At 32.3% G+C, this 17,986-nt stretch overlaps 1 protein-coding gene and 1 pseudogene across 2 annotated transcripts in view; both read right to left on the bottom strand.

The window, feature by feature from the left end:
• LOC134252051 (serine-protein kinase ATM-like) overlaps window positions 1–17,986 on the bottom strand; it is a 294,279-nt gene that overhangs the window by 220,595 nt on the left and 55,698 nt on the right. Inside the window, exon 5 of one of the 2 annotated variants that reach the window (XM_062734480.1) lies at window positions 1,927–2,059. The exons of the other annotated variant lie outside the window; for it this stretch is intronic. Coding sequence (XP_062590464.1) covers window positions 1,927–2,059 — 133 coding nt within the window. The remainder of the gene's footprint in view (window positions 1–1,926; window positions 2,060–17,986) is intronic. 2 annotated transcript variants of the gene reach the window in all.
• On the bottom strand, window positions 14,884–17,430 carry LOC134252604 (piggyBac transposable element-derived protein 4-like; annotated as a pseudogene).

Below are 17,986 nucleotides of genomic sequence, written 5' to 3'. Positions count from 1 at the left end.
CCGTAATAGTCCGACTTTGTAATAGTCCGACATCTCTAGTACCCACGGTGACCTACTTTTAAGTTGATGTTGTTCAAGGACCCAAGATGCATCAACTTACAAAGTTTGATGATCATAGGCCTTAAAGTGTCCAAAATATGCCTTCAAATCAATTTGAAAACAAATGCTCGCAAAATTTTAAAAGTAGGTCACCGTGACCTACTTTTGAGTTAACATGATGTGAAGTCCTAAGATGCATCAACTTACAAGATTTGATGGTCCAAGTCCTTATAGTAAATAAAATATAAACATTTTTATTAAGTGTAAATTTAGGTCAACTTTGAAGTGACCTTGAGACTATACCTTTTGCCCCAGGGTAATTCCCTGTGCAAATTTTAATCTTCGACATATCCTGATCCTTGTATGCAACTTTGGTGAAAATCTGCCTGATGGTTCTGGAGAAGATTTTTTAGCAACCAGTACTTTTGGTTTTGTTTTCCTGATTATCTCCCCTTGTTTAAGGGTACCAACCCTTATTTTAGTATAAATGGTAGCCCTTGGGCCAAAGATACCCTGTGACAAATTTGAAACTGATTGGCCAAGGGGTTCTTGAGTTATAGCCCATATTCTAAAAAGTTAACACACACCGCATGAATGACCATAGCATTAACTCTTTGAGCCTTTGGCTCAGAAGAGCTAAAAATATATGTCTCACACATTATCCACTGGCTTGCCTAAGAAAAGTTAAAATAATTGCTTACCAATAAGCCATTTGTATTTCCAAATGATAAAGAGAAACAAGAGGTACTGTGAGCACTGAGCTCTATAAATGATATCCCATGTCTCTTATATGATTATAATGGCAAAGTCCATGTCTTGCTTTGGGAGACACTAAATAAGTGTCAGATCAAAAAGTAAAATAAGAGGTGCACAATGGCAATATGTAATAAAGAACCAGTAAAAGTATCATTAAATTTTATTCAGTGGTATAGAAGGAATATATGAGATTGGTATACCCTTCAATATTAGAAAGAATGGCAGTATCGTGTTTTGCTAGGGGAGTCTAATTTATGTGTCAGATCAAAAATTAAATAGAAGGTGCACTTTGGCACTATTAAACAAGATTTGGTGAAAGCCCCATTAAATTCTGTGAAGCCTCATTAAATTTGACTTAGTGCTGTGGTAGAAGAAGAGTTGTGGATAAAACATTGGTACCCTAAAGCGTAACAGACAGATGGACGTACAGCTAGAAGGATGGACGTACAGACTGATGGATGGACAACCACCCCATCACTATATAACCCTCCCCCTGCTTTTTAAGTGGGGGTATAATAAGCCACTTTTACAATGAAGAAATAAACGAAGAATGGATATATAATAGTGTTTATAATGGGTATTCAGAACTAGTAAAATGACAACATGAAAATATTCCGATATCTTCCAGTGTTCTAAATAATTATTTTAGACAAGTTTCTAGTATTTGTTAGAGGACATATCAAACTTACTTTTGATACCTGAAATGTTGTTTTATATGAAAAATTGATGTCTCTACAGAGGTTTTTCTGCAGACTCCACGTCGCGCTGATTCTGATTTGTTGCATTGTAAAAGTATGTAAACTGTTTCAAGTATGATAGCGAAACTGAACTAGTGGCAAAAAATTAAAACTCACATAATTCAAACACTCATTAATAAGCCCTCTTACCATAGGTATTGATTTATTTCTACACCTTTTACCGGTAATTGATTAAATTGATAATTATTTGGAAGTGGTCAAAATTCAGAACTGGCCAAACAACTGTAACTGTATGCACAAAAGTAGTTTTAAACAGGTCATATGAATGGCAAAGATGGCTTTAAAAACTGTATTTCGAGTCTTAAATTTAGTTCTAATATGCACTTTAATGTTTATTTCATTACTTTTATTAGTGCCAATAGAAAAAAAATACCTCGTTCAGACTCTATTAACTCTACAAATTCTTCCATATTTGATTCTATCTCCTTTGACAAAAAATGAAGGCCTTCTCCAGAGTGCCCTCCTGAAAGCATTTCCATATCCTCCAAAATGTAATCCTTCATTAACTGAAAAGAAAGCAAAATAAAGTCCTATTGCTGTCATAAGACACTGATTATACCAACACAAGTCATGTAACCATCCATCTTCATTTTTGGTTAAAGCTGAACATGATTTGTAAAAGAAATTTATCCACCATATTTGATTGGTCTCTTGCTATATCTGAGGCCCCTAATAAAGCCAATCACTTAGTCACTGTTCTGTGTAATCAATTGTCACTGGTGTAGACGGACGTATGCTAGGAAGCACGCCGTATGGACAAAAAATGACTACTTCTTCTAACGCAGGAGAGTAAGATACCAAACAAGAGGCCCATGGACCACATTCCTCACCTGAGCACATCAGCTAAGAATAAAGTTTCCCACCACAGCATGATATGCCCTTCAAATATTGTTCAATTATCATAAACAGTTTACAGTGCAAGAAAATCATGTCAACCTTTAAAAGGATTTCCATTTTTCCATTCCTTATATTATTTGTTTAAACATCTCCTGTGGTGTATGCATTGATTATAACAAATAATCATCAAATGGTTAAAGTATAGCTTGACATGCAATGTTCTATTATCAAAATTCTCCTTGACCAGTGCTTGATAATTATACCAATGGGTGTAAAGTATAATGAAAAAAAATAGTATTTTCTTAATTTAACATTTCTTAATAAGGATACTGCAACACTCTCACATTTTTTGGGATTGTGTAATTCAATAGTAAAAGACAGTTTTTTTAAAATTTCACTTAAAGGTCACAGTGACCTTGATATAGGTCTCGACACACCTTCTACCAAAGATGCATAAATTTGCCAAGTTTGATAATTGTAAGTCTAATAGTTTGTTAGTTATGAGGTGGACAGGATTTTTCCATATTTGACCATAACTTCTTAATTAAAGGTCAGAGCGACCTACTTTTTGTGCACGACACACCTTTTACACGAGGTATCAGCTGACAAAGTTTGATAATCCTAGGCCTAATAGTATTAAAGTTAAGAGCTGGACACTAGAAAAGCTAACAGACGGATGGACATGAACGCCATAACATAATACATCCCGTCTAATAATAAAGTGCCACGCCACAGCATGATATGCCCGTCAAAAAATTACACAATTATCTTAAACAGTTGAGTGCAAGAAAATAATATGTCAATAATATCAACCTTGATTCTAAGATTTCCATGATTTTTCCATTCCTTCACATATTTGTTTATCTATCCCCTGTGGTGTAGGCATTAATTATAACAAATATTACATCATTGATAGATTTCTATACTGGTTGTGTTAGACCTTGTCAAATGCTCATCATATTAAACAATAATTAGTCTTAACAACTTCATCTATACCAAATTAATTTTGAAAACTAGAAATATGTCCATAGGACATGAATGCCCCGCCGAGGGTATATTAGTAAAGCAACATGAAAATTTGATCAGAATATCTTGAAAAGTGATGCAGTGGAATTGCTTATATCAGTATGTATCAGCATATGAAGTTTGACACTAAAGTGAGGTCAAGGTCAAATAAAAGGTCAAGGTAAAAAATATTGATGCAGTTGAATTGCTTACATCAGTATGTATCACCATATGAAGTTTGACACTAATTTAGGAAAAGCGACATCAAGGTCAAAGGATAGGCCAAGGTAAAAAAATGCTGATGATGTTGAAAAGCTCTCATCATTATGTATCAGTATATAAAGTTGAAAAAAAAATTATGAATTGTTTCTTTAAAACTCATATAAACACAATTTGATAAAAGTGAGGTCAAGGTCACATGAAAGGCCAAGGTCAAAAATGTTGATGCAGTTGAATAGCTTTCATCACTACATGAAATTTGATAAAATATCATGGATGGTTTCTTTAAAATGATCTAAACACTAATATAATAATCTAGTATGTATCAGTATATGAAGTTTGTTAAAAAATTCTTGGATGGTTTCTTTAAAACTGAGCTTTAAACAACAATTAAAGAAAAGTGTGGTCAAAGTCAAAGGAAAGGTCAAGGTAAAATATATTGATGCAGTGGAATAGCTCTCATCAGTATGTATCAGCTTATGAAGTTTGATAACAGTATCTTGAATGGTATCTTTAAAACTGAGCTAAACACTCATTTAAAAAAGTGATGTCAAGGTCAAAGGAAAGTCAAGATCAAAAACGGTTGATGCAGTTGCATTAGTTCTAATCAATATCTATCAACCTATGAAGTTTGATGAAAATATCTAGGATAATTTTTTTGAAACTGAGCTTTGAACTGAGGTAAACGCAAAGTGTGACGAAAGGACAGGACAGAAGGACAGGACGGAAGGACAGAAGACGGACATGACAAACACTATATGCCCCGACCATATTCATGGCGGGCATAATAAAAGGCTGGCCATCAAATGACATATGCTATAAATGACCAAGAGTTCTTCTGTCTAATTCCCAAAGGATACAGATAAGACTGCTTGATCAGAGATGCTCTGAAGAAATGTCTGAGACAGCTAGCCTTCCTACATTGAACTCATTAATTTAAATCTTTGACTGGATGCTTGTCTACTCATAACTCTCAAGAAATGAATTGATCTACACTATCTACCATAAAACATTTTTAAAACATATAAAATACTCAATGATTTTTTTTTAGATTTACTGTCAGACAGGTTTTAATATGTAATTCATATGGACTAATGGACATGCTGATTCCACCCCCAAACCAATAAATTTAGTTTTTAAATTAGTAATATTATATAATATCAGATTAGTTTATTATCAAATTAGTTTTAATTACTTTTCATCAAATTCATTTTAAAACTTAGGCTAGCTATTTAAATCAATCCAACAGGCTGACCCATTTGCCAATTTCCAAGGGATATAGGTAACACCTGCTTGATCAGAGATACTCTATCAGTTAGCTCCTCACATTAAACTCATTAATTTCTTTCTAATTTGACATGCAATTTTTAATAAGGAAAGTGCAATACTTTTACATTTTTTGGGATGTTTTAATGAATAGTATAGGCCATAATAAATAAATTGCTAGATTCTCATCTGAATTTTTTTAAAAATCGAGGCGGGCGGGCGGCTTTTATTTTATATTTCTTATTTTTTCAATTTTGCAGATTTTTTATTGACCTGGTCAATCGGTGTAATTATCTACAATACCCAAATAAAAGTCATAGTAAAGGTTCAGTTATCTCTTACTTCACATCATCTCCAATATTTTTCAACCAATGACCCTTGTTTAAAATATATACGCATGTATTACAGCAATTACCATCTTTTCAGCTGTCAAAATCATGTCAACATTCGCGGGATTTAAAACGAAAGTAGAATGGTAGATGAATACCAATCCCGATCAGAATTAAAACGAAGAAAAACAGAAATTAAAAAAATCGAGGCGGGGGTATAAAATCAGGGCGGGCGGGGATGAGAATCTAGGAAGATTTTTATTATGGCTTTAAAGACACTTTTTAAAAAAAATTTCACTCAAAGGTCACAGTGACCTTGAAATAGGTCATGACAGACCTTCTTCCTAAGATGCATAAACTGGCCAAGTTTGATGATTCTTCTAAGTCTCATAGTTTTCTTGTTATGGGCTGGAAAGGATTTTTCCATATTTGGCTATAACTTATTAATTAAAGGTCAGAGCGACCTACTTTTTGTACACGACACATGTTCTACCCAAGATGTATCAGCTGACAAAGTTTGATAACTCTATACCTCATAGTTATTAAAGTCATGTGCTGGACACTAGGAAAGCGAACAGACGGCCAGACAGACAGACAGACATGATGCCTGTAACATAATACGTCCCGTCTTAAGAAGGGCGTATAAAAACAATCATATAAAAAGCACAATTCAGTTCAGCATTGAAAAGTTTACGGTTGTGGGTGTGACTAATAATCAATTTATGTATAAAAATCATAATTTTGCTGTTCTTGAAAAAAAAAGATTTTTAAAGATTTCTTTTCTAAAGATTGTCTTCCTACATATTACTTTGTAAAAAGTTGATCCCCCTTGTGACTCCTCCTTATCCTAGGAGGTCATGATTTGAATAAATTTAAATCTTCAATACATGAGGATGCTTACATGTCAATATAACTAAACAAAACTTTTCTGTCCTGGAGAGTGGGTTTGAATCCCACTGTGGGATGTAGAGACCAGTCCTTCAGATGAGACCCTATAAACCGAGGTCCCCCGTGTCCAGTAGGTGCTAGCATGAAAAGGATCCCTCCCTGCTCATTGGCCTTGAAGGCTGAGTACAGGAAAAAATTTGCAGCTCTCCACCAGCAAGTGGTGGTGTCTCCATATGAGTGAAAAATTCTCAAGAAGGATGTTAAACAACAATATACAATCAATCAATCAACTGTCCTTGAGAAAAAGATTTTTTCCTCTATTTTCCTATGTAAAACTTGGTGATCCACCATTGTGGCCCCACCCTAACCGTGGGGGTTATGATTTGAACAAATTTGAATCTACATGACCTTAGGATGCTTCCAGATAAATATCACTAATAATGGCTTTGCTATTCTTTAAAAAGTTATTTTGAGAGATTTTTTCTATATATTTCTATGTAAAACTTTGATCCCCCTTAATGGCCCCACCCTACCTCAAGAGTCATGTTTGAATAAACTTTAATCTACACTACCCAAGGATGCTTCCATATAAATATAACTAATTATGGCTTTGCTATTCTTGAAAACAAGATTTTAAAAAAAAATCTATATATTTCTGTGTAAAATTTTGATCCCACATTGTGGCCCTACCCTACCCCCAGGGGATATGATATGAATAATCTTGAATCTACCCCAACTAAGGATGCTTCCATATAAATAAGACCATTCATTGCTTTGCAATTCTTGAGAAAAAAAATTGCTATATATCTACCTATGCAAAACTTTGATTGTCCATTGTGGCCCCATCCTACTCTATGTTGATGTAAAAAATTGACCTTGACCTTATAATAATTATATCAAGGTAAAAGATTTTGATCCCATGCACCCCTTGTACCTGCAAACTCTGCATGTTCCAAGTTTGAAGTCTTATAGAGTCGAAAGTTATGGTCAAATCATGTTTTTTCTCTATTTGACTTTGAAGGAAGAATGGGTCAAAATTACCAGTATGATGCAGTGCTTCTTATATCAATGTCTGGGAATTGAATCACCTGCATCATACTTTTTTCCTTTCGGGATTTATAATTTCAAATATTAAATGCAGAGCAAGATGTTATAAATCCAACTAATTTCTCTTTCAAAACTTGTTACTGTAAACATGGTAAACCAATTGTATTCATGTAATCTTTTATTTGCAATTTGTAAGTTTGGAATCAGTTTGCAACATCTAATTTTCAAGACTTAGGAAACACTCTATCAATTTAATGCAAAATAATTAGTTCACGGTGATTAGTATTTGGAGTAAAAGTAGGTTGCAAAATTTGCAGATATTTCTTCCACACAAATAATAATCGGTTTAAAGTATTCTCCATTGTATGCATAAAACTTGATGGAATACCCCTTTTTGAAAAACAATTTTAATATATAAGCATGATCATTTCATTAATTATTTGACAAAATAATTGTCCCCCTCTTTCGCAAAAGCAAGGGGACATTAAATCTCATTTGTCTCTCCGTCTGTCAGTCTGTCCATCTGTCACAAAAACTTTAACCTTGGTCATATGTTTTGAATGAGAAGAGATAGGACATTATATTAAACATGTATAATATCTGGGACAAGAACTTTCTAAATATACTTTGATTTTTGACATTACTTTGAATTGGCCTTAACTTTTGAATAAGAAGACTTTTATATTACTCACTTAAATTACCTGAGACAAGACCTTTCTAAATAAACTCATGTAAATTACCTGAGACAAGACCTTTCTAAATAAACTATGATTTTAGATCTTGTGACCCTGGAGATTGACCTAGTTTTTAAAAAACATAAACATTGGTCATAACTTTTGAATGAAAAGAGATAGGGCTTTCATATTAAAGCTGTGTAATGCTTATGACAAGACCTTTCTAAATATACTATGATTTTTTACCCAATGACCTTGAAGTTTGACCTACTTTTCAAAAACTTTGTCTTTAGGTAAAGCATAGTCACAGAATTAACCAACATTCTCAAAGTGTACATCCAAACATGCAAAATTTATGCAATTTTGATCTGACAGGACTTGCTTGCAGTTACTTTGGAATAGACCAATCCAAAAGCTTTAAACTATAGTCACCATTCAACAGGTCGAGACCACTAGATTTTCAGACGTCAGCATAAATTTGCATGTAAATTAGCTATCTGTTTACTTTACCTACTGCTGAATGAGCCGCAATGCATTGTGGGCTACTACAAGAACAGTACCCGCATTGCTATTCTTAACAATTCTATCGTGTCCTATCATGTGTGTATCCTATCGTATCCTGCATGTATCCTATCGTATCGTGCGTGTATCCTATCGTATCGTGTTTTCCGTTTATCAGGTTTTGCGTTTTCTATCGTGTTTTGCATTTATCGTGTAGATCGTTTATCAGGTTCTATCGTGTTTTGTGTTTATCATGTATATTCGGAAACCCTCGCTTTTTATCTTTACTTTTGAAAGAAACTACTGAGCTATTCCGAGTGTCTTTTTTGTTTTTTTAACTTAAATAAGATTACTTCAACCGAAAAAAAGACAAGAAAGTTTTATCCCTTTCTTTTTCATCATTAAAAGAAATATTGAAGCGTAGAAGAAAAAGAATAAATATTAAATAACGTAACTTATTAACAAATAAATTGATTAACTAATTAATAATAAAATAAAGAAATAAAATAATTATATCATATTGGTCAAGCAGAGAGTGATTATCAAAATTTAAACAGTAACTCTATTTTCGGAAATGAAATTATAACTGATCGCCTGGTCTTTTTTTTTTTTTTTATAATTTATCGAATTGTAAGATTTTTTTTGTCAAACTTAAATATTATTTAATATGATTTTCTTATATGAATCAGAGTTACTGGAGAAAGATTTTTGGTAAGGTATGGTGTATGCGTATCCAAAAAGCAAATAAATAAATAATAAGCATGGGATTGATATGTATCTTTTCTTTAATGCAATATTCTTTTTTCCCCTTGTTTATCGTCTGATAATATTAGTAACACACTGTATGTTTACGCCTCTGATCTGCATGTATGCACAATTATTTAAAGTCTTGATGTTACAAAAATAATAAAGCAGAAGACATTGATCCAGATGATTTTGACACCGATTTTGGCGGTATACGTTCAATCTTTCAATTTATATTTATCACTAATTAATTAACTAATTATAAATTCCTTGATATATGCCTAAATTAAAAAAAAAATCAAAATTATAAAATATAATGCATGAAAATATTCTTCCCAATTTATCATTCCATGGCTGTTTACTAGAAGTTTTTCATTAATTTTATCTGGCATTAGATAATCTAAATATAATGTATACAGGGAAAAACATGATGTTTTTATCAGCTTACCTTTTCGGCGTGGAAATAAAATGAAAATATAATCCATCGGGTTGTCAAATCGAAGATCTTTCCTTACCAGAAAACTGACACGTTTGTGTAGCTCTCTAATCAGCACACTGCCTTCCTGTGCGGTCAACACCCCCTCCCCCTTCTCCCCTAAATGACACCTCGGTCTGTGTGTGTTCACTGTCAACATACCTGTACTGCTCTCTCACCTGGGGTCAATTAGTAACCTCGAATACTGAGTACCTGGTTCTAATGAAAACACATCTACTTATTTTTGGGAATTTGTTCCTAACTTGTGTGAACAAACTTATCAAATATTTTATTTAAAATAAATTAAATAATTGTACAATTTATGGATTTAAAAAATCATCCCATTGCTTGAATTTTGAATAAAAATTCAAATAAAGCAATTCAATGAAATAAAGTCCGTATAACTCATTCTGCTGATTTATTTCAATTGTACAATGTTTCCATTATGTTTATGTAAATGAGTTTTTTAATAAACTTAAAAAAAAAAAATACTGCAATTCTGGTACATGAACTTTCGGATCATCGGGTTTTCTGCATAACACGGACAGAATTAATTCTAGAAAACAATTTCATTGATCGTAGAAATGGATGAAATAGTTCTAACATTCTAATCTATGAAAATTAGCTCGCATTATTTTTTAACGGTATTTTTAATTTAAACAATATTTTATTCACTGATGTTATTGTGAATAGGATTGGGCAGCAGGCGCAGCCTATTTTATATGTATGTTTACGGTATTTTATATATAATAATAAAACAAATGAAGTCGTCTGATTCCGCCGTGATCATGCAAGACAAGTAAATACACCGAATCAATTTATAGTATTAATCAATTTCATTCCATATACGTATATACTATATAACTTTATTTAAGAAGTCAATATTATTTTTGGCTATTTGGTTAGATCTTGTTTATCTAATTTTAAATTGGTTACGGACTTTCAACATCCCGCCCTTCGAATATGCCTCATATGAGATTATCGGGTAAGTCTAAAATAATTTTCAGGGTTTAATAATTCATTTGCCGACTTAAACCTATTTTTTTATTATTAGAAACAGTACACACAGAGATTATTAGCAATGATTTATAATTATTTAGTCGGAAAAGTCGCATTTCACTTTTTTAATATTTGTTATTTTTTTTTTGTTTTGTATTGTAAAGAAAAAAAAATTAATCATTCAATGTTCATTAATTAATACGAGGTTTTAAGAATCTGATATATAAATGTTTACATGTACATAACATTTTACATGTATTTATGCAGAGCGCCATCATATTAACACTGCAGATTGTAAGCTTTAGACATTAAATACAAATATTTAATTTATTGCGTAAATTTCTTCCATGAAATAACTTGTAGATAAATTTATTAGGTACAAATGTATATTTTTTCATAAATTATTAATCTATTTATAGAATTTCATAAATTTATAATAATACCCATGAACAAGAGGCCCAAACGTACATATGCATTCTTTTTTGGCCCAGTGGTTCCTGAGAAGAAGATTTTTCCTATATATTTCTATATAAAACTTTGATTCCCCATTGTAGAATCTACATTATACCAGGATGCTTCATATTCTGTTTCTTGACACATATATTATATAAAACTTTCCATGTATTTATGCAGAGCGCCATCATATTAACAATTATTTAGATTTCTTGATAGACCTATCATGTTAAATTTATTAATTTTGCTAAAGCTGATTTCTTTGAACCTTTCTTTCGGCCAGTCCTCTACATGTAATTTTTAAAGATTTTAATATTTAATTGCGATTTTGGGATACACTGCAGATTGTAAGCTTTAGACATTAAATACAAATATTTAATTTATTGCGTAAATTTCTTCCATGAAATAACTTGTAGATAAATTTATTAGGTACAAATGTATATTTTTTCATAAATTATAAATCTATTTATAGAATTTCATAAATTTATAATAATACCCGTGAAAAACGGCACATAATTATGTAAGGGATTTTTGTGCAACAATTACAAGTATATTAAAATATCCATAATTAAACGATTCATAGTTCAACCTTAAGATGAGAATTTTGACATTTCCACAAATAATCGTAAATTCACAACCTTGAGTAGAAATTTAAAAAAATCACAGTCTCCATTTCATAATAATCCATTTAAGCATTGTCAATTTTTTTAAAAATATAAATTAACAACTTTTGTAAAATTAACACAGTGATCTCAAGTATTTTTAAATTATAATTATTAAATGTACATTATAATTTAGATTTGAAGCTTTGCAAGTATTAAAATTAAAATATTGCAGTAACTACACAAAGTAATCTTTTCGTCTTGTCAGAAAACGTTTCGCATTTTGAAACAATCTTATCAGGTTTTGCATTTATCCTATCGTGAAGATCGTTTATCAGAACTATCATGTTTTGCGTTTATCGTGTTTTTCGTGTATCGTGTTTTGCGTTTATCATGTTTTGCGCTTATCCTATCATGCCTGTATCCTGTCCTAACTTGCGTGTATCCTATCGTATCGTGCGTGTATCCTATCGTGTCGTGCGTGTATCCTGTAAAGAATAATGAAGCGGGTCTTTAGAATATAATCTTTCAATTTCGGTCTTATAAAGTGATAAAGAAGCTCTACATTTTTTCCAGTGACAAGTTAAATAATGTGCTGTAAACCGACGAAAACCACGTGTCGCCATTGAATCCTAAACACGAAGTAGAATGTCATGCTTTGGGACTCATTCACTTGATTGGAGAATGGGTGTGATGAAGACATCGTCACTTGTTGAAAATTGCCTTCCATATAAGGTAGTGATCCCGACCTGTTCAAGAAAATGTAATTCAAATCCAGCACCTGAAGCAAGTTTCAGAGTTTTCATCCCTCGGTGCATCATTTATGCAAGTTTGGTTAATACAGGCCTTTTAGTTTCTTAGTGATAGATCTGCACCCAAACTTTTACCTGGTCCATTATCTGGAAAATGTATGTCAAATTCAGCATCCGAAGCAAGTCTATTAGTGTGCATCCTTAAATGTATCACCAATGCAAGTTTGGTCATTAAGGGCTCATAGATACTTGGAAATGAAACCTGCACCAAAAACTTTAATCTGTTCACTCATCCGGAGAATGTAGATCAGATTCAGCATCTGCAGCAAACCTGGTTGTAAGCATCCTTAGATGTATCATCCATGCAAGTTTGGTCATTATAGGGCTCTCAGTTACTTGGAAATGACACCTGCACCAAAAATATTAACCTGTTCACTCATCCAGAAAATGTAGGTCAGATTCAGCATCCAAAGCAAGCATGATAGTGTGCATCCTTAGATGTATCATCCATGCTTGTTTGGTCAACATAGGGCTTAGGATGCATTGCACCAAGGTGTTTCTTTTCACTCTTTATTTGAATCAAACATTGCAATCGGTGAAAAACAACACCTTGTTTTATTGGCTGATTTTTTTTAAAGCTGATTGGCTGGAGTGGAGTCAAAGACACAAAGAAACACAAAAAAATATCTTATTGGCTCTGCCTGTTACAATTTAATTGGACGATTGTTTATTCCTTTGCTTAATACAAAGTAACCAGTTGTTATGTATATATGTTATTTGTTTTTTTTTTAACTAATCAGCACTCAGGAAGAGAGCCAATGAATAAATCTTTAAGAGTAGAGCAAAGAAGAGTTCACATTCTCATGTAATGTGAAAAGAAACACCTTGGTGCAATGCATAATCTAGTTACTTGGAAGTGAGGCCTACACCAAAAATGTTTACCTGCTCCCAAAACATTAACCTGTTCATTCCTTTGCTGAAATTGCAGCATCTGAAACTTTGACTGGTACAATGAAACACAGTAGAAGCATATTCTTCCATGCATGTCTTATCAATATAGGGCATAGAAGTACTTTAACCCTCTGGCTGCGACGTCAGTGTACAGAAATTATAACGTCACTGCGAGATTAAAACGACGTCACAATTTCTTTGATATTATTTTGCGCGATTTTCATTTTTTCATGTTTACGCTAAGTGCGTGTCATATACAGGAAAGCATACATTGAAATTAATTCATTTTTCAGGTCAACAAAATTATTTCAAGGTTTATTCTCTCTCTCTCTCTCTCTCTCCCTCTATTAAATGAATTTATATGCATAATTCTTTTATATGCGATAAATACATATAATTTTGATTAAGAAAAAATTCTTATCGATATCCAAAAGGAATTCAAATCGACTTATTTATTTTTACTAGTATTGAAAATTTGTTGAGCACTTGTTGAATATAAAAAAGAAACATTGTTTGGCTCTACAGAATTTATTTCTCATTTTATTCTTCGTCTCCATTTAAGTTCCTCACGGTGTGGTGTCTCTTGAAACATTTTACACAAAGTCCAACTTTACATGGAGCCCACCACGTTCGAACTTTACTTTTGCACCCCACGCAAATTTTTCTCTTCATTCCTAAATTGAAAAAAAAAGTAAAAAGTTAATTTTTTTAAGAAACCCCCCCCCCCCAGAAAGTATAATAGGACAATATTTTTATAAATCTGTATTTTTTTTTTGAAACTCATTTATTGTAGCAGGTGTATAAATAGTCAGCCAATTTTGAAGTTATATTTACTTTCTATGCATGTCAATTGATCGTGGCTTTTAATGTCTGATTATGATAAACCAAAAATAACGAAGAAATCTACCATCCATTTGTTCAATAAAATGTCTTTCTCTCAATCTGGCCAAAGGGCAGAGACTTGACCATCCGGCCTGGCGTTTTTCTTGGCGGAAATCCCCTATCAGGCCCATGCATACCAACATGTAAAAATCTATCCGGCTCATTTTGGTGCACAATCCCCTGTTTTGCCGATAAATGATATAGGCATTGGCTAAAAAGATGTTTAATTAAATTTAATTCTTAGTTTCGGAACATTCATTTGGATATTTTTCATCAAATTATTTCTGTAATTCAATATAAGGTTCATCCAGTCATTTTAAAACTATGAACACTTTTTCAAAATTATTTCTGGATATTTTTCATCAAATTATTTCTTTTTTACTGGGAAAAACCAATATTTATATACAGTGTCATTTAAACCTTATTTAATTTATTTAATATTAAAAAAATATGTCTGTAAAAACAATTACCGCAGTAAAGTAAAAAATAGATGATTTTATTATTGAAGTTAATGACAATATCTTAGCTTCGTGATTATTGGCTGAACTTTTCATTGTATTTTGGAGAGAATTGAAAAACTTTTTTACTGAGTGGAAAGTGTGTCAAAAACCAATATTTATATACAGTGAAGGTTCAAGACCGATGTGCAAGTCCGGTAGAAATATGTTTTCATTTCTTTCAGATGCAAAATTGTATAAATTTTATATTATTCAATGGAGTCAATTATTGACATACATAAAATTCTCAGGAGAAAATTAATAAGGATTTTCTTCCACATTTTGTTGGATCTGACGTCAGGGTCGTATAATTCAAGTGCTTTGTCCGACAAGTCGACACCGCCCATCTTCTTGTTGTAAACAAGATTGACCTCAGGAACATCAACTTCTACCCCCCTCGCATTTTGTGTGGAAATAATGCTGTGAAGTTCAAGTATATGTACGAACAATATATCATTATATGAGAGCACAATTGTATTGAGAAAAAGAATATAGAACAGAAAACATTATAAAGGCCTAGTTTTAAATTATGATATTTTGATTAACTAGACTTTTTTCATTCCATTATGACATTGAATTTAAAGTCAAATAATATATATAATTCTTATTTTGGATTCCAGGAAAATGTATTACTTAGGGTTTGCAAGCGTAGACATAAATGTCACTGTTTTCCGATCTCCATAACAGAGTGTCATTATGGGGCCACTCTGTTTAACTACCGACTCCCCTCTTTGTAATTTTAGTCCACGCAGTGTACGTGGCATCCCCTTTCTGCATACTCTAACAGTGCCAGTCATGTAGGTATCGGATGCAAAGAGTGCATCACAAAGGGCCGGGCTTGAAAAATAGTTGTCGCACACAACATGATGATGTCGGTACAAATACGGTTGAATTAATTGCATGACGACATCATACCCTACACCATGAACACTGCGGGGGTTATCCTGTTGTCTACCTGTGTATCAAATTGACCAAAAATATGTATTTTTAAGTCTTGATCTATGAATGGCCAATTTAAAAGTAAACTAGTAAAAATTAAAATATTTATTCATATGATAACGAATTGTATAAAAAGGAGTAATTGCGGAAACCAATATTTCCGGATGGTATTTTTTTAATTGAAGTTCATCAATTAAATTTTTGAAATAAAAAAGGAAATGATCTTTGGAAAAGATCAAATTTAATTCAACTTCTCTATGCATCAACTCAATTGAGTAATAAATAAAGGCATCAATTGAATTAACTCGTGTCATAATTCGGAAGATATAATTTCATGTTATTTGGCGAGTATAATCTAATTGAATTGGTATCTATATAAAGTTATTTTTTTTTTAGATAACAGTAGATAATTGATAATTAAGATATCTTCAATTTTTGAAAATATATAATATTTGTACCTCATACATATTAATTATAATGTTCTTAATTTTAATTGATAAGACAGATAAGGACCTGCATATAATTGAACAGCCGCGTTGTATCCGGTGTCCGACTCCGCTAATACAAACAGTTTCGCTCACCACTGGTGTGACTTTTTTGCAGGCACATACTGCACTATGTCATTGTGACCCTTTAAGGAATTAAAATATGGTTTACACAAAAAATAAGACTTATGCATGTAATATAGAATATAAAACGAGAATTTACCCTACACTTTTTTTTATAAACTATTTATTGCAGGAGTACATGTATATAGTGCTGTAAAGATATGAGCATTATTTTATGACTGGGAAAATTTATGTAGACCTCGTTTATATTTTTCGTATTCAATTGAAATGTTTATCTCTTAAAATTCGAAAGAAAATTTATTTTAAAAAGTACTTAAAAGAAAAATACCAGTCTTAGCTTTAATTTGATATCAGAGTACATGTATTTTAACGTACCGGTACATGCTAGAGAATTCGAATCAATTATTTCCTAAATAAAGTTAATAAATAAAAGCATCTTTACTTTCTGTTTGATATAGATTTTTAAAAAAAAAATATATATATATTCCATATATTCATATTTTATTCTTCAGATCAGACGGATATTTATAGTATATTCAGGTAATAAGAGTGTTTACATGCAAAACGAATACTTAGGTACCTTAAATCCGACCATGCTTTCATCTATAGTCAGATCTCTTGCCAAGTCATATGCCTTTGGAAATGTACTATTGATAAGGTCCAGTACTGGTCGAAACTTGGCGCTGGGTCATACCCAGGGGTCCCGCGAGGAACATATGTTGCATTATCATTGCAATGGAGAAATTTGGAAATAATTTGAAACCTGTCTCTGGTCATAACCTCTGGATACGATGGTGACCTAAAAAGCCAGGGCGATTCCTGCCAGTAAGACTCAATGCTGGGTTTTTTAAGTATCCCCATCGACAAGTACAACCCCAAATAAGCTGCCATTTCACTATTATTAGTATCTGACCATTTATGGTTCCTTGAATAGGGTTTGGGATCACGCTGCGAAGAAATAACCTGTCCTGCATAGCGATTTATTTCCTCAACCAGAATGTCTATAAGACTTCTTCCATCATCAGGTACACAAAGTTTGTTGAAATATTCAACAGGTGGAGCTTCAACGTCAGGTGGATTAACAGGGCCCATATGTCTTGAAAACGGCCTGATAGCATGAGGATATTCAAAATCATTCACATACCCTACATTTGTCCATATTCTGTTCGAAGGCTGAGGAACATCATCTTCACTGTCAGATTCGGACTCAAACTCAAAATCAGAGTCATTTTCGGAAGCAGAATCCATTTTTCCAATGTTGGAAAAATTACGTAACAATTAAACAATGACGTAATTTTTGCAAAATTTACGGGAAACTGTGTTACTGTACTGTAAGGTTATTTTCTTTTTTGATTTATTCAAAGGGGGAGAGGATAAAATTTTCCATCTAATAATCTACATGTTTTTGCAAATTAAAGATTTAAAACTTGCAAATAGAATAATTATAATTTTTTTTATTATTATTATATTCAGCGCGCCTTTTTCGGATATGGGTTGAATTAAATTGTTAGAAAAAAAATCATGCATAAATAAATGTTAATATATATGATTTTATGTAAAAATATAATTACATATTTTATTTTCAGTTAATATAAAGCTAATACTTCAAAAACCTTTCACTTATAATATCAAAAATATAATTAATATAATTATTTTACTGAATAAAGTATATATTATAAATTACTTATTCATGACGTCGCCAGGGACATATATGTCCCTCCCGCAGCGAACGGTAAAAGGACATATATGTCCTTCCCGCAGCCAGAGGGTTAAAAAGAAAACTGCTCCAAAAAACTTAACCTGG

The sequence above is a fragment of the Saccostrea cucullata genome, unplaced genomic scaffold (assembly GCF_032062105.1).
Source record: "Saccostrea cucullata isolate Sc308-1 unplaced genomic scaffold, CSIRO_AGI_Scuc_v1 ctg1, whole genome shotgun sequence".
Lineage (NCBI taxonomy): Eukaryota > Metazoa > Mollusca > Bivalvia > Ostreida > Ostreidae > Saccostrea > Saccostrea cuccullata.
This window is presented reverse-complemented; position numbering and strand designations above follow the sequence as displayed.